Below are 26,363 nucleotides of genomic sequence, written 5' to 3' on the forward strand. Positions count from 1 at the left end.
ACATTGTTGGAAAGTCCAAGATGTTAGATTTCCAGCCCAATTGAGAATGCACCAATTGGACTTTTGTAGCTCCAGAAAAACGCGTTTGAGTGCAGGGAGGTCAGAATCCAGCAACATCTGTAGTCCTTTCTCAGCCTTTGAATAAGATTTTTGCTCAGGTCCCTTGACGTTGGGATTTTTGCCAGTAAAGAATTTCATAAAAATAGTCGCGTTGTAGATATAGTCTCTAAACCAACAAAAATCCCTTCGTACAAACGTTTTGGTTGTCACAAGTAACAAACCCCTTCAAAATTGATAACCGAGTATTTAAACCTCGGGTCGTCTTCTCAAGGAATTGCAGGGAGGTATGTTCTTATTATTGGTTATGAATTTGTAAATTGGGGTTTTAAAAGTAAGGTGGGAATATGTTATATGACAAATAATTTAAATGGCAATTAAAATAAATAAATACTGTAAAGCAAACTTTTGGCAAGGTAAGAGAAATTGGAAGTCCAACTTAGTTATCCCTCTCAACAATAATGAAAGTTGAATCTAAATTCTACTTAGTTAACCTTTACTAAAGCAAAGGAAAGTCAATGGACTAATTAGTTTGACCTTTGAATCCTATTTATTTCCTAAGAAAAAGTTGGGATTATTGAAGTTCAGTTCAATTAGCAAGATAGCGATTATCAGTTATGTTGAGTTTGATAATGTTGAGTTACTGATTTCTTAACCAAGACCAAAAGGGAAAAAAGTAAAATTGCTGGAATAAAAATGTCCTTAGATGGAAGCCAATGAATTAAAGAGAGCAATCATAAACTGGAATACCTCAAATATCATTAATTCAAATAACAATCTATAACATGGAATAATTCATAAATTAAATTATAAAAGTAAATAATCAACTCAAGTGCTGGAATAAATAAATAAAAGTAAAAAAGGAAGCTTAAAACAAAGAAACATAAAATCTGGATCGAGAGTCACTCTTACAAACTAAGAGAAGTCCTAAATCCTAAGAGAGAGAGAAGAGAACCTCTCTCAAGACTAAATCTAAATCATGGGAAGTAACAAAAATGCGAGCTCCCTCTTGAATGGATGCATTCCTACACTTTATAGCCTCTAATCTGTGTGTTCTGTACTTGGATCTGGGCCAAAAGGGCTTCAGAAATCGCTGGAGGCGTATTCTGTGAATTCTGGTACGTGGCCTCTGTCAGCGTCCGCGTGGGTCACGCGGTTGCGTCATTCGGAGCATTTTCTTGTCACGCGATCGCATCAGTCACGCGTCCGCGTCATATACGTTCTGCTTAAGGCGCGTGGTCGCGTCAGTCATGCGGCCGTGTCGCTGCTTCTTTGCTTCTGGCACGCGATCGCGTCGTCCATGTGATCGCGTGGATGCCAGTTTCTTCAAAACTCCGTTTCGCACTTTCCTTCCATTCTTGTACGTTTCCTTTTTCATCCTTTAAATCATTCTGCCTTAGAAAATCTAAAACTACTCAACACACTAATCACGGCATCGAATGGAAATAAAGGTAATTAAAATAATTAATTTTAAAGCTTAGGAAACATGTTTTTCACATACATCACATAATAAGGAAGGGAAAGTAAAACCATGCAATTAATATGAATAAATGGGTGAAGGATTGAATAAATCACTCAAACTAAGCACAAAATAACTCATGAAATATGGGTTTATCAGGTCCCTCAATTTCAGCCAGAAAATACCTGAAATTACAGAAGAATACACAAACTCATAGTAAAGTCCAGAAATGTGATTTTTGCATAAAACTAATAAAAATATAATAAAAAGTAACTAAAACATACTAAAAACTACCTAAAAATAATGCCAAAAAGCGTATAAATTATCCGCTCATTACAACACCAAACTTAAATTGTTGCTTGTCCCCAAGCAACCAAAAACAAAATAAGATAAAAAGAAGATAAAATACAATAAATTTCAAAAATATCAATGAAGATTATTTTTAATTAGATGAGCCGGACTAGTAGCTTTTTGCCTCTGAATAGTTTTGGCATCTCTCTATCCATTGGAGTTCAGAATTGTTGGCCTCTTTTGGAACTCAGAAATATAGATAATGTTATTGATTTTGTTAGTTAAGTTCTTTTTTATTCTTGAACACAGCTACTTTATGAGTCTTGGCCGTGACCCTTAGCATTTTGTTTTCCAGTATTACCACCGGATACATAAATGCAACGGACACATAACTGGGTGAACCTTTTCAGATTGTGACTCAGCTTTGCTATAGTCCCCAGTTAGAGGTGCCCAGAGTTCTTAAGCACACTCTTTTACTTTGGATCACGACTTTTACCACTCAGTCCCAAGCTTTTCACTTGGACCTTCATGACACAAGCACATGGTTAGGGACAGCTTGATTTAGCCGCTTAGGCCAGAATTTTATTCCTTTGGGCCCTCCTATCCATTGATGCTCAAAGCCTTGGATCCATTTTACCCCTGCCTTTTAGTTTAAAGGGTTATTGGCTTTTTGCTCTTGTTTTTTCTTTTTCTCTTTTTTTTGGCAAGCTTTTGTTTTTCACTGCTTTTTCTTGCTTCAAGAATCAATTTTATGATTTTTCAGATTACCGATAACATGTCTCTTTTTTCATTATTCTTTCAAGAGCCAACTTTTCTTAATTTCAACTTCAAACATGCATTGTTTATGCATACATTCAGAAAACAGAAAGTATTACCACCACATCAAAATAATTAAACTAATTTCAAGATAAAATTTGAAATTCATATACTTTTTGTTCTTTTGCAAATAAAAGCATTTTTTTATTTAAGAGAGGTGAGCGATTCATGGAATCATTCATAGCTTTTAAGACATAGACACTAGACACTAATGATCATGTAATAAAGACACAAACATAGACAAAACATAAAGCATAGAAACGAAAAACAGAAAAATAAGAACAAGGAAATTAAAGAACGGGTCCACCTTAGTGACGGTGGCTAGTTCTTCCTCTTGAAGATCCTATGGAGTGCTTGAGCTCCTCAATATCTCTTCCTTGCCTTTGTTGCTCTTCCCTCATGGCTCTTTGGTCCTCTCTGATTTCATGGAGGATAATGGAGTGCTCTTGGTGCTCCATCCTTAGTTGCTCCATGTTGGAACTCAAATCTCCTAAAGAGGTGTTGAGTTGCTCCGAATAGCTTTGTGGAGGAAAGTGTATCCCTTGAGGTATCTCAGGGATTTCTTGATGAGAAATTTCCTCATGCTCTTGTTGAGGTCCATGAGCGGGCTCTCTTGTTTGCTCCATCCTCTTTTTAGTGATGGGCTTGTCCTCTTCAATGAGGATGCCTTCCTCTATGACAATTCCGGCTGAATTGCATAGGTGACAGATGAGATAAGGAAAGGCTAACCTTGCCAAAGTGGAGGGCTTGTCAGCCACCTTGTATAGTTCTAGAGGTATGATCTCATGAACTTCCACTTCCTCTCCAATCATGATACTATGGATCATGATAGCCCGATCCACAGTTATTTCGGACCGGTTGCTAGTAGGAATGATAGAGCGTTGGATGAACTCCAACCATCCTCTAGCCACGAGTTTGAGGTCAGGCCTTCTCAATTGAACCAGCTTGCCTTTTGAGTCTCTCTTCCATTGTGCTCTTTCCACACAAATGTTTGTGAGGACTTGGTCCAACCTTTGATCAAAGTTGACCCTACTAGTGAAAGGATGAGGATCTCCTTGCATCATTGGCAAGTTGAATGCCAACCTCACAGTTTCCGAACTGAAATCCAAGTATTTCCCTCAAACAATTGTGAGCTAATTCTTTGGGTTCGGGTTCATAATTTGATTATGGTTCTTAGTGATCCATGCATTAGCATAGAACTCTTGAACCATTAAGATTCTAACTTGTTGGATGGGGTTGGTGAGAGCTTCCCAACCTTTTCTCCGAACCTCACGTCGGATCTCCAGATATTCACTCTTTTTGAGCATGAAGGAGACCTCGGGGATCACCCTTTTCTTGGCCACAATTTCATAGAAGTGGTCTTGATGGACCTTTGAGATGAATCTCTCCATCTCCCATGACTCGGAGGTGGAAGCAACTGCCTTCCTTTTCCTCTTTCTAGAGGTTTCTCTGGCCTTAGGTGCCATTAATGTTTATGGAAAAATAAAAAGTAGAGCTTTTTCCCACACCAAACTTAAAAGGTTTGCTCATCCTCGAGCAAAAGAAGAAAGAAAGGAGGAGAAGAAGAAGAAATGGAGGAGATAGATGGGTGTTTTGAATTCGGCCAGGGGGGGTTTAAGTGTTTATGATGTGTGAAATTGAAGGTGGTAAGGAGGGGTATTTATAGGGTAAGAGGGAGAGGGAATTCGTGTAAGAAGGGGTTGGGTTTAGGAGGGAAATGTTTTGAATTTGAATGGTGAGGTAGGTGGGGTTTTATGATGGGTTTTTAGGGAATAGTGGATGGATGTGAGTGGTGAAGAGATTATGGGGAAGAGGGTAGGACTTGATAGGTGAATGGTGTTTGGGGAATAGGTATTGATGTGATTGGTCAAGGGTATTTGGGGAAGAGTGTTATGGAAAGGTATGAAGAGGAAAGAGAGTAAGTTAGGGTAGGTGGGGTTCCTGTGGGATCCACAGATCCTAAGGTGTCAAGGAATTCTGGTCCCTGCACCTTTCTGGCGTTTAAACGCCCCTGGACAGCCCTTTCTGGCGTTTAAATGCCAGTCTACTGCCTTTCCTGGTGTTAAACGCCAGGCTGATGCCCCTTTCTGGAATTTAACGCCAGCCAGACACCCTTTTCTGGCGTTAAACGCCAGTCTGATACCTTTCCTGGCGTTAAACGCTAGGTTGATGCCCCTTTCTGGCGTTTAACGCCAGCCAGACACCCTTTTATGGCGTTAAACGCCAGTCTATCTGCTAATTCTGGTGTTTAATGCCCAGAATGCTGCCAGACTGGGTGTTAAACGCCCATTCTGCTATCCTTACTGGTGTTTAAACGCCAGTAAGCATGTCCTCCAAGGTGTGCTATTTTTTATGCTGTTTTTTATTCCGCTTTAATTCTGCAGCTGTTTTTGTGACTCCACATGATCATCAACCTAAAAAAAACTTAAACTAACAGTGGAAAATGAAATGAAAAACTAATTAACATAGATAAATAAGATTAGGTTGTCTCCCAATAAGTGCTTTTTTAATGTCAATAGCTTGACAGTAAGCTTTTACAAAGCTTCACAAATACTCAGAGCATGATTGTGGCCTCCCAACACCAAACTTAGAGTTTGAATGTGGGGGCTCTACTTGACTCTGTATGGAGAGAATTGGATGAAGCTTTTCATGCTTCTTCTCCATGTTTACAGAAAAAGATCCTTGAGCCTTAAACACAAGGTAGTCCTCATTCAATTGAATGACTAACTTTCCTCTGTCCACATCAATCACAGCCCTTGCTGTGGCTAGGAAGGGTCTTCCAAGGATGATGAATTCATCTTCATCCTTCCCAGTGTCTAGGATTATGAAGTCAGCAGGGATGTAAAGGTCTTCAATCTTCACTAGGACATCCTCTACAAGTCCATAAGCCTATTTCATTGATTTGTCTGCCATCTCTAGTGAGATTCTTGCAGCTTGTACCTCAAAGATCACTAGTTTCTCCATTACAGAGAGTGGCATGAGGTTTATACCTGACCTCAGGTCACACAGAGCCTTCTCAAAGGTCATGGTGCCTATGGTACAAGGTATTAAGAACCTTCCGGGATCTGGTTTATTCTGAGGTAATTTATGCTGAACCAAGGCATTCAGTTCATTGATGAGCAATGGAGGTTCATCCTCCCAAATCTCATTACCAAATAACTTGGCACTTAGCTTCATGATTGCTCCTAAATACCGAGCAACTTGCTCTTCAACAATATCTTCATCCTCTTCAGAGGAAGAATACTCATCAGAGCTCATGAATGGCAACAGTAAGTTCAGTAGAATCTCTATGGTCTCTGTATGAGCCTTAGATTCCTTTGGTTCCTCATTAGGGAACTCCTTAGTGGTCAGTGGACGTCCATTGAGGTCTTCCTCACTGTAAATCACTACCTCTTCCTTCTTTATAGGTTTGGTCACTTTGGATATATTGATGGCCTTGCACTCTCACTTTGGATTCTCTTCTGTATTGCTTGGGAGAGTACTATGAGGGATTTCAGCAACTCTTTCACTCAGCTGACCCACTTGTGCCTTCAAATTTCTGATAGAGGACCTTGTTTCAGTCATAAAACTGAGAGTGGTCTTAGATATATCAGAGACTATGGTTGCTAAGTCAGAGAGGCTCTGCTTAGAATTCTCTGTCTGTTGCTGAGAAGATGATGGAAAAGGCTTGCTATTGCCAAACCTATTTCTCCCACCATTATTATTATTGAAGCCTTGTTGAGGCTTCTGTTAATCCTTCTATGAGAAATTTGAATGATTTATCCATGAATGATTATAAGTGTTTCCATGGGATTCTCCCATGTAATTCACCTCTTCCATTGCAGGATTCTCAGGGTCATAAGCTTCTCCTTCAGAGGAAGCTTCTTTAGTACTACTGGATGCAGCTTGCATTCCAGTCAGATTCTAAGAAATCATATTGACTTGCTGAGTCAATATTTTATTCTGAGCCAATATGGCATTCAGAGTATCAATCTCAAGAACTCATTTCTTCTGAGTCATCCCATTATTCACAGGATTTGTTTTAGAAGTATACATGAACTGGTTATTTGCAACCATTTCAATGAGTTCCTGGGATTCTGCAGGTGTTTTCTTCAGATGAAGAGATCCACCAGCAGAGTGGTCCAATGACATCTTGGACAATTCAGGCAGATCATCATAGAATATACTTAAGATGCTCCATTCTAAAAGCATGTCAGAAGGACACCTTCTGATCAATTGCTTGTATCTTTCCCAAGCTTCATAGAGGGACTCACCTTCCTTCTGTCTGAAGGTTTGGACTTCCACTCTAAGCTTGCTCATCTTTTGAGGTGGAAAGAATTTAGCCAAGAAAGCATTGACTAACTTTTCCCAAGAGTTCAAGCTTTCTCTAGGTTGTGAGTCTAACCATATCCTAGCTCTATCTCTTACAGCAAAGAGGAAAAGCATAAGTCTGTAGACCTCGGGATCATCCCCATTGGTCTTAACAGTGTCACAGATTTGCAAGAATTCAGCTAAGAACTGATGAGGATCTTCCAATGGAAGTCCATGAAACTTGCAATTCTGCTGCATTATAGAAACTAATTGAGGCTTAAGCTCAAAGTTGTTTGCTTCAATTGCAGGAATTGAGATGCTTCTTCCATAGAAGTTGGAAGTTGGTGTAGTAAAGTCACCAAGTATCTTCCTTACATCTCCACCATTGTTCTCAGGTTCGGCTGCCATGTCTGCCTCTTTTTCAAAATTTGTTGTAAGGTCCTCTTCGGAATGTTGTGCTTTAGCTTCTCTTAGCTTCCTCTTTAGAGTCCTTTCAGGTTCAGGATCAGCTTCAACAATAATATCTTTATCCCTGTTCCTGCTCATATAAAAAAGAAAAGAACAAAGAGAGAAGAGGAACCCTCTATGTCACAGTATAGAGATTCCTTTATGTGTCAGAAGAAAAGAAGAATAGAAGAATGAGGTAGAGAGAATAAGAAGAATTCGAACACAAAGAGAGGGAGAGGGTTCGAATTATTAGATGAGTAAAAGAGAAATGTTAGTAAATAAATAAATAAATAGAAAGAGATGAGAGAAAGAGTATTCGAATTTTAAGAAGAGGGAAAAAATATTTTTATTTTTATTTAATTAATTAAGTTAGTTTCGAAAATTTGAAAAAGAAATACAAGAAAATTAAAAACTAAAACAATTAGTTAATTAAAAAGATTTTTGAAAAAGTGATTAGTGATTTTCGAAAATTAGAAGTGGAAAAGTAGTTAGGTGGTTTTGAAAAAGATAAGAAATAGTAAACTTTTTAAAATTAAAACAAACAAGTCAAGTAGTTAGTTGAAAAAGATTTGAAAATAAATTTTGAAAAGATAAGAAGTTAGAAAAAGATTTTGAAATTAAAATTTTAAAAATATATGATTGAAATTTATTTTGAAAATGATTTGAAAAGATAAAGTTTTTAAATTGAAATTTTGACTTGACTAACAAGAAACAACTAAATTTTAAAAATTATTGACCAAGTCAACTCAAAATTTCGAAAATTATGAGAAGAATAAGGAAAAGGTATTTTTTTTACTTTTGAATTTTTAATCAGGAGAGAGAAAAATAACAAAATGAAACAAAATATAAAAATTTATGATCAAAATAAATAATGCATGCAATAACACTTTGAATGTCAAGATGAACACCAAGAACACTTTGAAGATCATGATGAACATCAAGAACATATTTTTGAAAATTTTTAAGAAAAGAAAGACATGCAAGACACCAAACTTAAGAACTTTTGTACTAAGGACACTAACAATTTGAAAATGCATATGAAAAACAAGAAAAGACACAAAACAAGAAAATATAAAGATCAAACAAAGAAAATCATTAAGAACAACTTGAAGATCATGAAGAACATAATGTATGAATTTTCAAAAATTAAAAAAAAAATTAAAAAATACATTTGACACCAAACTTAAAATTTGACACAAGACTTAAACAAGAAACACAAAATTTTTTTGGTTTTTATGATTTTATTAAACTTTTTGTATTTTTTCGAAATTATTTTGGAAAAAGAAAATAAAGAAATTCAAAATTTTTAATAAGAATTCCAGGATTCATGCAATATTAGTCTACAGCTTCGGTCCAAAAGAGTTAGACATGGCCAAATGGCCAGCCAAGCTTTCGCACAGAATTATAAATGAGAATCCAAAGGCTCCTCCAATAGCTGCAATGATAAGTGGAAGCTTCGGTCCAAAAGAATTAGACATGGCTTATTGGCCAGCCAAGCTTCAACATATCATCAGGGAGCTCTAAGGTGGAATTCATTCTTAAAATTTTTGAAGAACATTTTTTTTCGAAAACTTTTTTTTTGAAATATTTTTAAAAACTTTTTGAAAAGAAAATAAAGGTTGAAACAAGAAAGAAGGTTACCTAATCTAAGCAACAAGATGAACCGTCAATTGTCCAAACTCGAACAATCCCCGGCAACGGCGCCAAAAACTTGGTGCACGGAATTATGATCACACTTTTCACAACTCCGGTACAACTAACCAGCAAGTGCACTGGGTCGTCCAAGTAATAAAACCTTACGCGAGTAAGGGTCGATCCCACGGAGATTGCCGGCTTGAAGCAAGCTATGGTCATCCTGTAAATCTTAGTCAGGCGGATTCAATTGGTTATGAGTTTTGATAATTGAAAGATAAATAAAACGTAAATTAAAATAAAGATACTTATGTAATTCATTGGTGGTGGGAATTTCAAATAAGCGTTTGGAGATGCTTTGTTGCTTCTGAACCTCTGCTTTCCTATTGTCTTCATCCAATCTTGCGTGCTCCCTTCCATGGCAAGCTGTATGTTGGTGGATCACCGTTGTCAATGGCTACCATCCGTCCTCTCAGTGAAAATGGTCCAGGCACGGCTTCTGTACGGCTAATCATCTGTCGGATCTCTCGTCTCGGATGAAAAATACCAGGCACAGCTACCGCACGGCTAATCATCTGTCGGTTCTCACTTGTGTTGGAATAGGATCTCTCTATCCTTTTGCACACTGTCACTGCGCCCAACATTCGTGAGTTTGAAGCTCGTTTGTTCTAGCCTTTACCACGAAGGTTCTGATCTTTGTGAGTTCGACTGCTCTGTTGTCAGGAGATGCAAGTTAAAGTCACGAACCAGAGGGCTAAGAGATTATACTCCAGCTGTCGTCCAATGACTATGTTAAACATCATATAGACCGCTTGTGGTTGTCAGGCACGCGAATCTTGGCTAAGTGAGTAATGAAGATAGTGGGAGATTGTCACAGGTCACCCCTTCATTCTGACTTAACTGAATTAAGAACGAGAGTATATCTTGGAGAAGATACATGCGTGAATTGAAAGAGGAACAATAGTACTTTCATTAATTCATGAAGAACAGTAAAGCTCCGCACCTTAATCTATGAGGTGTAGAAACTCTACCGTAGAAAATACATAAGAGAAAAATGTCTTGGCATGGCCGTGTGGCCAGCCTCCAAATGTGAAAAATGGCATATGATATGAATACAATAGTAAAAAGTGCTATTTATACTAAACTAGTTACTAAGGATTATAGAAAATAAGTAACTAAGTGCAGATAGTGCAGAAATCTACTTTCGGGGCCCACTTGGTGTGTGCTTGGGCTGAGCATTGAGCTTTACACATGCATAGGCCTTTTCTAGAGTTAAAGGCCAGCTTGGATGAGAGTTTGGGCATTTAACTCCAGTTCTGGTGCCAGTTCCAGCATTTTACTCCAAAAAAGGGGGTCTTTGGCTGGCATTGAACGCCAGTTTGGGCCATCAAATCTCGGGTAAAGTATGAACTATTATACATTGCTGGAAAACCCAAGATGTTAGCTCTCCATCCCAATTAAAAAGGCTCCAATTGGACTTCTGTAGCTCCAGAAAAACGCGTTTGAGTGCAGGGAGGTCAGAATCCAACAGCATCTGCAGTCTTTTCTTAGCCTCTGAATCATATTTTTGCTCAGGTCCCTCAATTAATGTGATTTTTGCATAAAACTAATAAAATATAATAAAAAGTAACTAAAACATCCTAAAAACTACCTAAAAACAATGCCAAAAAGCGTATATGCATCCTACTCTCAACTTTACCAACCCAACAAGTTGCTAAAGCATCTCGTTCACCATCATCCCACCGTGTTCATGTGCTCTCTTTTGCCTTCCGCTGCGTCACTCTGATTTATCGTCACTAGGAATTCGAAAATTTTTCTTAAATCAAATACCGATTTTTGTAACATTTTTCAAAACCTTTAAAACAAGTGCAATCTAAATGAGTACATTGTTAAAACCTTATCAAAAGTCAAAATCCTTTCATTTGAAAATCAATCACTTTGAAATATGATTTTTCGTAAATTCACTAGAATCCTTAAATCGGAACCTTTCAATTTGAATTCCTTTTGATAAGTCAAATTTGCAAACCAAAATCACGAGTTAACAAAATCTTAGGACTCACTTTCCCCTTTTAAATCATATCATTTGACCAAAAGTTCCAGTCCTAGTTTTAAAACCAAATCATTCAAGCCAGAGTTTCCAAACCAAGTTTAAAAATCAATCTAAGCTTTAAAACTTTTTTAATACGAATGACGATAGTCTATACTACGAAGATAAGTTGAGATTTGGTCATCGGCTTCATAATTACCTCAACCCTGTTGTTGTGATCTATCCACCTCATGTGTTCCTCGACGTGGGCAATCTCTAACCAAATGTCCTGGTGAGCCACACTTGTAACATAGTTTCTTACCCAACTGGCATGGCCTATTCGGATGGTAGCTCCCACACTCCTGACATTTCATATAAGGGGAGTAACCTCTTGACCGCTTCCCTTCACCATATCTCTTGAAGTTATGTCCCCTTGGCCCAAGGTAATCGTCGCGTTCTCTACTAGTGTTTCCTCCATGAGTATCCCTTGATGAGGCTACCGTCTTTGCGTATTCCTCAACCACTCTTGCCTTGTTCACCAGATTGGAGAAAATCTGAATCTCTATAGGAGCCACAGCAGTCATGATGTCATCCTTCAAGCCCCTTTGATACTGGACACACTTCCAACTTTCATAGGTCCCCGGGGCACCCTGACACACCCTAGATAGCCTACAGAGTTCCTCAAATCGGCTGGTGTAGTCTGCCATAGATAAGGAACCTTGCTTCAGCTACAAAAATTCCATTTCCTTCACTTCCCATGCAGACTCAGGAAAGTACTTCTTGTAGAAGGCCGTCCGGAATACATCCCAATGAACATCGGCGTTCAGAAGTTGGAGCAAGCGGCATTCTGCCTGCCACTAATGTTGGGCCTCTTCCAGAAGCTGATAAGCAGCAAACTCCACGTATTGGTTGTTTGAGAAATGCTGTGCTTGCAGTGCATGCTCCATAGCTTGGGACCAGTTATCCGCTTCCGTGAGATTAGTTGAACCTCAGAAACTCGGAGGATGAACCTTGAGAAAGGTCGCCAAGGTCATCGGAGCACCCCCCCCCCATGTTATCTCCATTCCCCTCAGCATCATTGTTCGCGTTTCCCTCACCATTTTTGTTTCCATTTCCCGCCGGTTGGCCTAACCTATGCACAGCTTGCAGAGTCGCAGCAGCATTCACCTCCATGGTGTTTGCAAGATTCGCCATTGCCGCCATGAACTCGGCATGGTTATCGGCCGGTCGCTCGTTCCTACACTCTCCTCGTGAACGTGTACGACCTCATCCGTGAGTAGCCATTAGGATTCCTGTCTATACCAAACAATCGATATCAAGGTGATCAATCTCAATATCAAAATCCTAGTGCTTCCATTATCCCAAAAAGGCACTCACAAACAAGCATGCTATGAAATACCAAGTAGATAACCTAAATAGCATGAAAAAAAATGACCCGGAGTATGCAATGAAGCACAATCGGTCCATCCCTCAGGCTCACGAGGACGAACCGCTAATTATCCTAAGCCTTACCTCTAGCCATAAAGCAAAGGTTAATCAGAGGTTACAACAGTTCTAAGGCTTATATATGTTTATATATAGAAGGAAATAATATATTCTAGAAGCCTGATGAAGGGTATAGCTCAAAAACAGGATTTGAAAAGCTCAAAACGTACTAGCAAAGCTACTAACTTAAAGCCCAAGAAATAAATACAGTATAGCAAAATATCATAGCATAATATTATAAGAATCTAGCCACAGCTCGCGGAGTTTAAGCCGGCTAGCCATATATACAAACAGCTAGAAGACTGTAGTTTGAAAGGGCTTATACAAGTTTTGTTCTCTCAAATAAAAGCCTCTAGGCAAAACAAAATACAAAAGTGAGAGTACAAGTTAAAAAATAACCAAGATGACAACAAAATAGAATAAGATCCTCCACTCTGCTACCATCACCCAACTCACTGCTGTGGGTTGCGACCTGCATATGAAAAACAACAACAACGTATGGAATGAGAATCGGAGGTTCTCAGTATGGTAACAGTGCCCAATGATGTAAGATGTAAGGCTCCGGGACACCGAAGGCAATCCTAGAACTTCACATCATATACGGATATTCAAGCTTAGAACAAAATATAATTAACGTAAACCTTAAACAATAAACAGGGTTTTCTAAACTTAAAGGATTTTTAACTAAGACTAGTCACCGCTGTCCCATAGCCTTCACCAACCTACCCTTCGTGCGATCCCATCGCCACCGCCTACCTAACCTCCTCAGCACCAGACAATCACAATTAATACAAGCAAGTAAAACACAGATAGTATACATTTACAACAAGTAATTCAATAAGCAAGTAGGCATGTTATACGATTAGGCAAACTCAAGTAAACAAAGCAAGTAAGCATATAGAAAAATGCATATGATGAATGTCTGTCATATTGGCTGTGATATCAAATGTCGGTTATAATGCCAAACCCAACTAAAAATCCGGTCGACAACTCCCGGATTAGTCTATCTATTGCGCATAAGGAGGAATAATTCCGAGGGATAAGTGCCCTACCACCTTCTCCTTTCAGAGAGAAATATTCCGAGGGAGCATGCTCTACCACCTTCCTCTGGTTGCCGCATGATTCCATGGGTTAGTGCCCTACCACCTTGCAATCAAAGAGAAATCGCATTTTCAGGAGGAATAATTCTTAGGGATAAGTGCCCTACCACCTTCTCCTTTTAGAGGGAAATATTCCGAGGGAGCGTGCCCTACCACCTTCCTCTGGTTGCGAGAAATATGATTGAGAAGCCCAGTTTCAACTCTCACATCCGAACGTAGGCGGGAGACTGCCACAACCCCCTACAACAGAGAACAATGCATCGTAATTTCATATTCAATCTTAGAGGCCACCCCTCTAAACACACTTCCACTCATACTCATCTCAACCATCATCAAGTCATAAGTTTCATTCCGAACTCTTTAGTTGATTAGTCTCTCAAGTTCGTTATCAGCAATCACCATATTCACCACTCTTCCTTCTCTCTCAACAAACTCATCCTCACTACACCAGAAACTTAAAGTGTGCATACGCATAGGAAGATTTTTAAACTGTGCGTACGCACAGGGGTGTGCGTGCGCACGCCCAGGAAGATTTTTAAAGTGTGCGTACGCACAGGGGTGTGCGTATGCACAGGTACGAACATTCACAAGTCTGTTCACTCGCACAAGCTGTGCTAGCGCCCCTAATAGACTAACCTTCCCAACATGTGCGTACGCACAGGTAGCAATCCCTCATTGGTGTGTGCGCGCGCACAAGCTGTGCTAGCGCTGCAAACAGCACGCCAATCCCTACCTATGCGTGCGCACAGGTCTGTGCATCCACACAGGTCTAAAATCTTACAAGGTTGTGCGTGCGCACAAGGCTGTGCGTGCGCACATACCAGAAATTACAAAATCCTGCAACTCTGCAGAATTTCAGATTTTGACACCAAACTTTTAATGATCATAACTTCCTCTACAAAAATCCAAATTTTACAAAATTTATATCAATTTAAAGCTCTCAAAGGCATATATAATTTAAAACAAGTCTCATCTAGTTTTAAGCTTTGAGGCTCAAGTTATGATCCATCAAAGTTCACCAAAAATCCATTTTTATCCAAGATATCAAAAACTCAATTTTAACCAAACCTCAAACCAATACCAATTCAAACACATTTCAACTATACCAAAACGGTCCAAAATTCATACCAAGCACAAATTCAACCATTTTCTCAATCACCCAACCTTCTAAACCAATCCACAAATTCCAAATCTAACCAAATTCACATTTTCCACTTTTCACTAACCTTATTAACATCAACAACCCCATTAACCATTAACAATCCTAAAAAATCATCATTATCCAATTCCCACATCATATACCAACACCATCATTTACCATAATTCACACAACTCATTAATAATTATCAGTAATACCAACAACTCTCAACAACCATATCAAATATCAACATTCATTCTCAATTTCTCAACATCAAAAACCATCAACAATATTAACAATCACTACAAATCTTTATTAATTTCAAAAATCATCAATCCCTCATCAATCATAATTAAATCACACATTCATCATCAACCTTCATCATCATCTAATGCCAACAATCATCATCAAATCGTATAATCATTTTTATTAGTGTTTGGATTCATTCCACACAACACCACCACTTCATTTATCAACCCTCCTCAACAACACCAATCTTCAATACTTATTAACACCAACAATTTCCAATAATCATCATCAACTACAATAATCCAATACTAATAACAATTAACATCAATTCGTATATAATTATTCATACACCAACAACATTCAATCCTATCTTAGGGCCAACTAGCCTAAGTGTCCAGAAACATTACATATTACATAAAGAAAACCAAAACTATACCTTGGCCGATTCCCAAATGCTCCAAACACCAAAATGAAACCACCAAACTTGATCCAAAGCCTCAACCAGCTCCAACAAACACCAAAGGTCAAGCTAACAACACATATATCACCAAAATCAAAACCTAAGATACATAAAACAACTAAACACAAGGGTTTAGTGGAACCTTACCCTATCCAATGTGAGTAGGGGTAAAATCCAACAATTACCTGTTACTAGAGATCACCTAAAAAACCATAACCACAAAATCTACTCAAAAACCAAACATAAAAAATGCGCAGAATCTAGGGCTGGAAACTAGGGATGAAGTTTCGAGTTCTTACCAAAAAAACTTAGATAGAAAGGAAGAGCTCATCGAGAGCTTCGCGTGGCTGCAAACGGCTCGTCAGTCGGAGCTCCGGATCAAAAGTTATGGCTCCCGGAACGTGGAGGTGAATAGTAACACCACCCATTCTCTTCTCTTCTCTCAAAACCGCGTGGCTCTCTCTCTTTTTGGCTGGAAATGAACTCAAAGCTCATTTAAAGAGCTTATATATGTTGGACCTTGGGTCCGGTTTGGACCCAGTCCAACCTATTAGCGTTTTTAGTCCGTTTGGCCCAACTTCGGGCCAAACCTCTAACACTAACGCCCGGTTTTCCATTTCTAATATTTTTCTAAGGTTTTCGACTGTTTTTACTTTTTCTCACACAGTACCGGGCAGACTTAAACTGGTTCAACTGGTTCAACTGTCGGTTCGTAATTTTTCACAGTTTTTCGCAGAAAACACATTTTCTGACTCAGAAAGACCTACTGAGTCCAAAAATCACATTTAAATCCCCAAATTCTCATTCTAACCTTCCGGAATCTAATTTGGGCATTTAAATGATTTTACTCGTGAAAACTCTGATTCTTACATGAAGACAAAGGTAAAGAGGAGCATCGTTTCCAACCTTAATCCGGAGCTCGCTTTCTTTCTCTAATTTCACCTGCTGCTTCACCCCTGAGCTTGATGCACTGCCACTGTGTGCCACCACCACTATTGTTAGTTTGAGCTTTAGTGTTTGTTGGAGTTGGTTGAGGCTTTGGATCAAGCTTGGTGGTTTCATTTTGGTGTTTGGTGCGTTTGGGAATCAGCCAAGGTATGATTTCAGTTTCTTTTAGATAATATGTAATATTTTTGGACACTTAGCCTAGTTGACCCTAGGATAGGATTGAATGATATTGGTGCATGAATAATTATATGTGAATGGATGTAATTTGTTGGTTGTTATTGATTATTATGGTTGATGATGGTGGTTGGGAATTATTGGATGTTGATGATTGTGATGTATGATGACTTTGAGTATATGTAGCATGATGATGGATTATTGACGTTGTGTTGAGATAAAAGGGTGAATGATGATATATGTTGTTGGTGATTATTGGTATTTAATGATTATGAAGGTTGATGATGAATGTGTGGATTATTGTTGTTGATGAGGTTGTTGAGGGTTGGTGGTGATTATGAGTGTGGATTCATGATGGGATTGGCAATTATGGATTGGTAGTGAGATATGGATTCTTGATGGAGGGATTGTGTAAATTGTTGATGGTTGAGAATCTTGATTGAGAATTTTGGTTTTGTGTTGATTTATGGCAAGAATGTTCAGTGAATTAGGTGTGGAAGGGATGGAAGTGTAATGGAATTTTAAGGTGTAGTGTGATGTAGTGTTTTATGATGTTTGAGTATGTTTTGGTTTGTTTTGGTTGAGAAAATTGGAAAATTGTGAAGTTTGAGGTTTTTGGTAAAAGTTGGTTTTGGTGAACTTTGACGGATCATAACTTGTGCCTCAGTTTTCAAAATTGGTTGAAATTGGTTTAGAATTAAAGTTTAGTGAAAACTCTTTAAATCGATATAAAGTTTATAAAATTTGGATTTTTGTAGAGGAAGTTATGATCATTCAAAGATTGGTGTCTAAAACTGAAATTCTACAGAGTTACAGAATTTTGTGATTTATGGTATGTGCGTACGTACAGCCTTGTGCACACGCACACACCAAGGAAGTTTTACAACCTGTGCATTCGCACAGCTCTGTGCGCACGCACACGTTGGGAAGTTCAGTCAGTTGGGGGCGCTAGTGCAGGTTGTGCGAGTGAACAGACATTGTGAATTTTGATACCTGTGCGTACGCACACCCCTGTGCGTTGATGAGTATTTTGGTGAAAAATAAATTAACCACCAAAACACACAAATCTAACCGGCAAGTGTACCGGGTCGCATCAAGTAATAATAACTCACATGAGTGAGGTCGATCCCACAGGGATTGAAGGATTGAGCAATTTTAGTTTAGTGGTTGATTTAGTCAAGCGAATCAAGTATTGGTTGAGTGTTTGTGATTAACAGAAACTAAACTGCTTAGAATGTAAAAGGGAAAGGGAAAATTGCAGTAAACTAAAGAGCAGGAAAATAAAGATACTGAATCTTAAATGCGTACGCACACATTTTGAAAACTTCCTGGGCATGCGCACACACACTCCTGTGCATACGCACATGCCCCGTTTTTCAAACTTAAACTTTGTTTTCAACTATTTCACCTCCCCAACAAGCTTGTAAGCTTTTGTGACACCATTTTAAGACTTTTGGGCTTATTTTTGGTTATCAGAATAAGGGAACGGTCCTAGGAGGTTTAATTTGGGTTTTACATTAGAAAGTTAGCAAACAGAGGTGTAGGCTTCTGGTGTATTGAGGATGGATATGGTGGAGTGAGAAAGGAGGATGGTACTGGAATTGAGGAACTATTGAACTAATGAGTTTGGAATGAATAGAAATGATGAATTGATTATGGTTGTGATGAGTTAAGAACTCAAAAAGGAATGGATGACCTTTGTGAATGTTGAGAGTGTGCCAGGCACTATATCCTTTGGTTAATTATGATAGTGTGCAGGGTATTATGTCCCTGGGATTGGATTATGATTGATAACCTTTTCTGCTGCAAGAGTGGGCCAGGCACTATATCCTTAGGTTATGCATGCGAATGTGCCCGGCACTATATTCGTGGGTCAATAGAGTGTGCCCGGCACTATATCCGAGGGTGCGGCAGAAAAGCTACATCCGAAAGGATGTGTCAGGTTGGCATTTATGGACCGACAAGTGATATTACGAACCAATAGGATAGGCATTCATCATGTGCATTTCCTATCTGTTTGTATGCTTTGCCGACTTGATATTGTTTGCCTAATTGTATAACATGTCTAATTGCTACTTGAGTTATTTGCTTATATGCTTCTACCTGTGATTTACTTGCGTTGTATATACTTGTGATTTTCTACTGGGATTGAGGAGGTTCGGAAGGCAGTGGCGATGGGATCGCACGGAGGGTAGGTTGGTGAAGGCTATGGGACAGCGGTGACTAGTCTTAGTTAGAAATCCTTTAAGTTTAGAAAACCCTGTTTACTGTTTACGGTTTAAGTTATTTATTTTAGTTTTGTTCTAAGCTTGAATACCCGTATGCGATGTGAAGTTCTAGGATTTCCTTCGGCATCCCGGAGCCTTACATCTTACATTATTGGGCACTGTTACCATACTGAGAACCTCCGGTTCTCATTCCATACATTGTTGTTGTTTTTCATATGCAGGTCGCAACCCACCTCGGTGAGTTGCTTTGATGGTGACAGGAGCGGAGGATATCTATCTGTTTTGAAGTCTTTTGATCTCTTTTTTTATTCTCTCATCTTTTGTATTTTGTTTTTCCTAGAGGCTTGTATTTGAGAGAACAAAACTTGTATAAGCTATTTTTACTGTCTAGTTTCTGTATATCTGTATATGGCTAGCCGGCTTAAACTCCGCGAGCCGTGACTAGATTATTATGATATTATACTCCTTATCTTTTGTTATATTATATCTGCTTCTTGTATTTTAAGTTAGAAGCTTCGATAGTACGTTTTGCGCCTTTTAGATCTTGTTTTTGAGCTATATCCTTCATTAGGCTTCTAGATTATATTAATCCTTTTTATATATTTATGTATAAGCCTTAGAATTGTCGTAACCCATGATTAACCTTTGTCTTACGGCATGAGGTAAGGCTTAGGGTAATTAGGGTATTACAGAAATAATACTTTGAGTGATTGGGGAATTAGGGACTGCATGTTCTCAAAACTGCTGAATTAGGGACTTGGGGTAATTAGTGAATCATCCCGGAACAACTTTTTTGGGAATTCTAATGTATATTGTTGCCTATCTGATTTTGATGCAAGAGTACTTCTATGGCCTTCTTAATGATCTCTCTCCACATTCTAATATTGCTAATTTTAGTGACTTGTGCGTCTATCTGATTGGTGATGGGCCACAGGCTCCTCGCTCAGCCTTGCCAATCGGAGCAGAACCTGTTGCTGACCCAACAAGAGTTGTTCCTGTGAATATAAACCGTGATTTGCTCCATATGGTCCTTGCAGTCTCATTTGCTAAGGAACCCGAAGAGATCATTTCAAGGTAAACAAAAATATATTTTGGATGGTTAGGTTTTGATAAGTAATCATTGGTGTCTTAGTAACCTTTTATAATCTTTTTAAGAACCCAATAATCGTGGTTGTTGATCCAATTGTGGTGTCACAATAGCATACTTTTGTAACCAATTTCTCTTTGGTGCAGCAACGTTGCTGGCTTTATCTACGTAACATATATTGAAGAATATCTGCATTTCTAACATGATATGTACATTGCAGAAAGAAGATAACTTACCTTGCACCATCCGCTAGAGATCTTCCAAGCAAGTTTTTGATACTGGGATCCTTGACATGGCTTGAGACATGACCTAATTAACAGTTTTGTGATAGGAAAATATGTAGTGCTGTTGATATTTTTTTTATATCTCGATTAGTGAAATTATTAGATGTAATTTACGACTATTTTGGAGAGTACTTAGGAACAAACTTTGTCTTGAGATTATTTTGATTTATCAAAGCGATGGTGGATTGAAGTGGTTAAGAAAATCATTGACCATTGCGTTAATGGTGAAAAAGAAGCATACAAATTAAACTCATTTTAAAAGGATTTCACTTTTTCAAGGACTAATTAGTTAGAAGTCAAAATTTTTGACGATCTAATTGTCATTTAATTAAAGAAGAATAATTAAAAATAATACACAAAATGAATGATAATATTTTCTATATTTCCAAACATAGTCTTCTGTTTAGTCTTTCCCAATGTTTAAATTATATGGGTGACAATAGGTAGGGTAGAGTAGAGTTTTGACTCAATCTTAACTTTATTTATGGGTTGAGAATATACCAACTTTAACTTTATCTGTTTTTAATTTACGGGTATCCAACCTCATCTGTAGGTTAGACAATACAATTATTCCATAAATAACATAGTTATCAAATATTCAATTCTATATAAAAGTCTTTACTTAAATTAATAACACACACAAATAAAACTATCGTAAGTTTATGAACATTCCATTTGTTGCAACAATACCATCACTATTCACTAATAAGGTTTTTCCACCTAAAACTAAAATATAATAAATTTATTAATCAATCTATATATAAATTTAGCATTAACATAAACAAATGAAAAAAGTTAAACCATAAATAACCTCTTTGACGATATGTTGCATGCAACCAATTTTGATTACACATAAAAACTTTCACGATATCTTCACGAAGACTACCACGATGAGGAGCAATTATCCAACCACTTGTACTAAAAGAAGACTCATAAGCAACTGTAGACAAAGGGATGACAACTATATTTCATGCAATTCTTTAAAGGATTGGAAACCTAGTTCCATTCACTTTCCACCAAGCTAAAATATCAAAGTCAAAGGTGAACATCTTCCTCTATATAATGATTAAATTCAGTCTTTACAAATGAACCATTTTTCCTCCTCTTTTGTCTGATATACAACATATACTCTTACATCCTTGTAATAACCAAACACGATAAATATATTGTATGATATTTTGAAAAAAAGAATACATACTCCGTATAAATGACCTATGGGCCTCATGGGACTTTAAACACAAATAAACGAACAAAAAACAAATTGCATATCAATCAATTATTGAAACAAAAAAAAAAGAACAAAGTATCAAGGATGATTATAATATTTCAACCGCTACTAATCTTTATTTTCCTTGCCCAATTTAGCAGCAACTATTTGGACACTCTTCTTAACTTGGTTTGTTGGAGAAGATTCGTCAACAGTCTTCCTTGAATTTGTTGAGAAGTTTTCAACTTCAGAAAATACATTTAGCAATTTGCGTGTCCACCCACCCAATATCAGAGACCTCTAAGGCGTGATAAATGAATAATCTCCATTCAAAGTAATTATCTCACATGACTGCGTGCTTGTCTCCTGTAAAAAGGAAAACTCTCTTAATAATATGGTTTAGTGCAAACTCGTTTATTGATGTGATAGACTAATATTCAAGTAGTTGAATCCCTAATATATACCTTAGTATTGGCAATTGAGTTTGTCTAGAAGCTAAGAAGCTCAAAGTTTTCAATAATCAAGTTTTTCTGTTAATGGTGTTTGAAAAAAATAAAACGCAAAATGAATTACTTAAAAAAATACATAAATGATAATAGTCAAGAAGCAGAGTCATACATCATAAATCTTATGTTTAGAAACAAATACAGAAAGTAACTTTTTCTCCTCAGTTAACTTCCGCACAACAATCTTGCATGATTGGAATGCATTCATATCCTCTAGCTTAACAGATACTTTGAATAAGAACTTCTTTCCTTTGAAAGAGTTTACCTCGGGTGGCATCATCTTTTCTGCAACCCTTCACAATAATCCAAGAAAATATTACCATATGTATTAAAGGTCCTATTTATGATATCATTCTATGATTAAAAATATATCCTAGAAAACTATGCAGCTCTAAGATTAAATGTAGATGTGCCAAGGAACCTAGTGCATTCCTTGTCATATACTACGAAAAAGGCAGTGTCTGTGTCATTGGATACACGAAGATGTACACAAAATCTATGAGATAGTAGAAATAGATTCATAGATTAATCATCCTAATTGATGCGAGCAAAATCGTCGGTTAAGAATTCCTTCTCGGTAAAGGAGAAATAACCTCGTTGCAAGTATAGTTCTCAACCAACAAGTAATGCCCGATCAAAGTTTACAATTTCTAATCTAAACCGAGAGTAATCAAATCTCGGTTCGTCTTTCCTAGGAACTAATGCCAACAAGCACACAATTTTGGTTGTGAGGGATCAAGGGGTGTTTTCAATAAAGAACCAAGCAATTAAGAAATAAAAGAACAAGACAAAATTGCAATTAATAAACTAATAAAGGAATAAAAGAACTATGTATGTAATATAAACAAGTAAAGTTGTAAAGTAATGGAAAAGGTGGTTCAAAGCATAAATGAAACCTTGACTTGGGATGAGTTATGGAATCCCTTCCTTGCCATAACCACAACTATGATAATTATGATGGATTAATCTCACTAACTCAACCCTTAACATCGAAGGATAAGTCAAGTGAGCATAATTGTTATTAACCTACAAATCCTAGCTAACTTACCAAATTAATTGGTAAAAAGCTAGTGTTAGTGGAAACAATTAACAACTAACAACCCAAGAATTATCACTAAATATTGGACATTATAGCTCTAGTAATCTATAAACTCATTTTTCCCAAGCCAAGGGGTGAAAATTACCCCATAACTAAGATTGACATTTCATCAAACACATAGAGGGCATAAACATAAAACATGGCAAAATTAGGAAAATGATAAAAGCTATGAACCATAAATGATCAAAATCAATAAAAGCAACTCAATAAACATAAATAAGCATCAAACATCAATTTCACTAACATGAACTCAAGATTGCAAAACCAAGCATATATTGATAAAGGAAAGTAAAATAGAAGTAAGTGTAGAACAAGTGTAGTAATTAAAAGAGAAATTAAAGAAATACTTACAATGCAATTGCTAGAATCCAAAATCAACTTGAAGTATAAAATTATACAACCCTAATTAAAACCCTAAGAGAGAAAACCTAAAACTACACTACTCCTACTCCTACCATGAAAAACTATGGAAAATTATGTCTAAGTCCTAATGCCTTCATATGTCTTCAATTCCCTTTGATATAGCACTTCCCATTCAGCATCAAGCCTTCCAAAACTGGGCCAAAGGCCCCCAAAATCACGCAGCACGTGTTTCATTAATGAATCCACGTGCAGGGACCTGTGCGTACGCACACACACTTTGCTGAATTTTCACTTGTGCGTACGCACAGAGGGTTGTGCGCACGCACGCATGCTGATTTCCTTCTTGTGCATACACACGTAGGGTTGTGTGCACGCTCTCATGGCTGTGTGCTTCCTCCTTGTTTTCTTCATGTTTTCTCCCCTTGTAAATGCTTCCTTCTACTTTTGCCTTGGCAAACTTGCCTCTAGGACCTAAAATCACTCAACAAACATGTCATGACATCGAATGGCATAAAAGTGGATTTAAAATCACTAATTTAAGCATAAAAATGCATGTTTTCACATTTAGTATCAAATTAGGGAGAAATCACAAAAGTATTCTATTTTGGTGCTTAAGTGTAGGTTTATGTGATGAAATTCATTCAAATCAAGTCAAAAATTGACGATGGCCTAAAGCGGGTTAGGAATTTTCACAAAATAGATTCTCGTTGCTAGTATAGTTCCAAACCCAACAATTGACCATCAATCAAATTTAAATTCAAAGATGTCACAATCAATGCAAAATTTACCGAGAGTATTTAGACTCCCGGGTCGTTCTCCCTAGGAACTAATGCCAATAAGTGCACACAATTTTGGTTGCAAGAACAAAAGGGTGTTTTCAATAAAGAAGCAAGCAATTAAGAAATAAAAGAACAAGACAAAATTGCAATTAATGAACTAATAAAAGAACAAAAGAACTAAGTATGTAATATAAACAAGTAAAGCTATAAAGTGAGTAAGAAGTTGTTCAAAACATAAATGAAACCTTAACTTGGGATGAGTTATGGAATCCCTTCCTTACCATAACCCCAACTATGATCATTATGATGGATTAATCTCACTAAGTCAACCCTTAACATCGAAGGATAAGTCAAGTGAGCATAATTGTTATTAATCCACAAATCCTAGCTAACTTACCAAATTAATTGGTAAAAGGCTAGCGTTAGTGGAGACAATAACAACTAACAACCCAAGAAATATCACTAAATATTGGACATTATGGATCTAGTAATCCATAAACTCATTTTTTCCAAGCCAAGGGGTGGAATTTACCCCATAACTGAAATTGGCATTTCATCAAACACCTAATAGGTATAATCATAAAATGTGACAAAATTGGAAAAATGATAAAAGTTATGAACAACCAAGTGATCAAAACCAACAAGAGCAATCCAATAAACATATAAAAATCATCAAACATCGAATTCATCAACTAGAAATCCAAAATTACAAAATCATATGTGTATTGACAAAGTGACTTAAAATAGAAGAAAGTGTAGAACAAAGAGTATAATAAAAGAGGAAATTAAAGAGATACTTACATTGAGATAGCAAAATCCAAAAGCAAAACATGAACTATAAAATTCTACATTGAAAACCTAATTAAAATCCTAATGAAATTAAGAGAAAACCTAAGCTAACTACCCTAAAACTATTCGTAAAAACTATTCTATGAAGTATGGTAGTGTATGGTATGATGTGTGGTTGCTTTCCCCTTTAAATATGCTCCAAAGCCTTCAAAAATGGGCCAAAAAGCCCTCAAAATGCGAGTCCATGTGACTTTTTAATGGAGGCATGCGCTGGTACCTGTGCGTACGCACAGGTCTGTGCATGGGTACACTTGCTGATTTTCCTCTTATGCGTGGGCACAGGTGCTGATTTTCATTCTGCCCTGAGCATGGGCACAGGCTGTGCGTGGCACAGGTCTGATTTTGACCCTGCCTTGTGCGTGGGCACAGACCTGTGCGTACGCACAGGTACTGATTTTGACTTTTGTGCGTGGGCACAGAATCTGTGCGTGGGCACAGGCTGAGATGCTTTTCTCCTTTGTTTTCTTCATGTTTTCTTCCTTTTTGCATGCTTTCTTCCACTTCTACCAAACCATTCTTGCCTCTAGGACCTGAAATGACTCAACAAACATATCACGGCATCGAATGAAATAAAAGTGGGATTAAATTGCTCAATTTAAGCACAAAAACGCATGTTTTCACATTTAGGTTCAATTTAGGGAACAAACACAAAAGTATGCTATTTTGGTGAATAAGTGTGAGTTTGTGTGATGAAATCCACTCAATTCAAGCTAAAATATATCATCAAATATGGATTCATCAATTCCCCCACACTTAAACAATAGCATGTCCTCATGCTAAACACATACAAAGGAGAAGTATAAAAGGGCAAGCAACTTATTCAATGCAACTACTTACATGTATGCAACTATGCTAAATGCTATCTATCTATATCTATATTATGACTCCTATTGAGTTTGGCATAAAACAAACAAGGGATTCCAATCAATCCCAAAGCAAGCCTTAGCGCCAAGACAAGAAAATATGGCAATATGATCAATGTCCAAAGAATTGAATTGAGATTTTCAAAACTAACAACCAAACAACTTGCAAGAAGATACAATATAAGAGAAAAGTACATAGAATTGAACAATCGAACCCCTCACCGGATGTGTATTCACTCTATTCACTCAGTGTTTAGGGCTTAGTCGCTCAATTTCTCTTTTAATCATGTTTTTCAAAGATTTGCAAGTCATCTAACAATCAACTAATATTTGATGCATGAAAACAAATATCATGAGGTCTTTGGAGGGTTGTAATGGGGCTAGGGTCAAGGTGGGATAAATATGGTTAAGTGGACTTAGTGAATTAGATCTTTGATCAGCTCAAGTATCCACCTAATCCTATACCATCCTATATACACATGACAAAATAACCTACCACCCATTTATCTCCTATCTCACATTTACT

At 37.4% G+C, this 26,363-nt stretch overlaps 1 protein-coding gene across 1 annotated transcript in view; it reads left to right on the forward strand.

The window, feature by feature from the left end:
- Window positions 1-20,088, forward strand: part of LOC107604946 (protein CLP1 homolog) — a 97,831-nt gene extending 77,743 nt beyond the window's left edge. Inside the window, exon 12 of the mRNA XM_021105627.1 lies at window positions 20,034-20,088. Within this exon, the coding sequence (XP_020961286.1) occupies window positions 20,034-20,088 (55 nt within the window). The remainder of the gene's footprint in view (window positions 1-20,033) is intronic.

The sequence above is a fragment of the Arachis ipaensis genome, chromosome B06, assembly GCF_000816755.2.
Source record: "Arachis ipaensis cultivar K30076 chromosome B06, Araip1.1, whole genome shotgun sequence".
In the NCBI taxonomy this organism is placed as follows: Eukaryota; Viridiplantae; Streptophyta; class Magnoliopsida; order Fabales; family Fabaceae; genus Arachis; species Arachis ipaensis.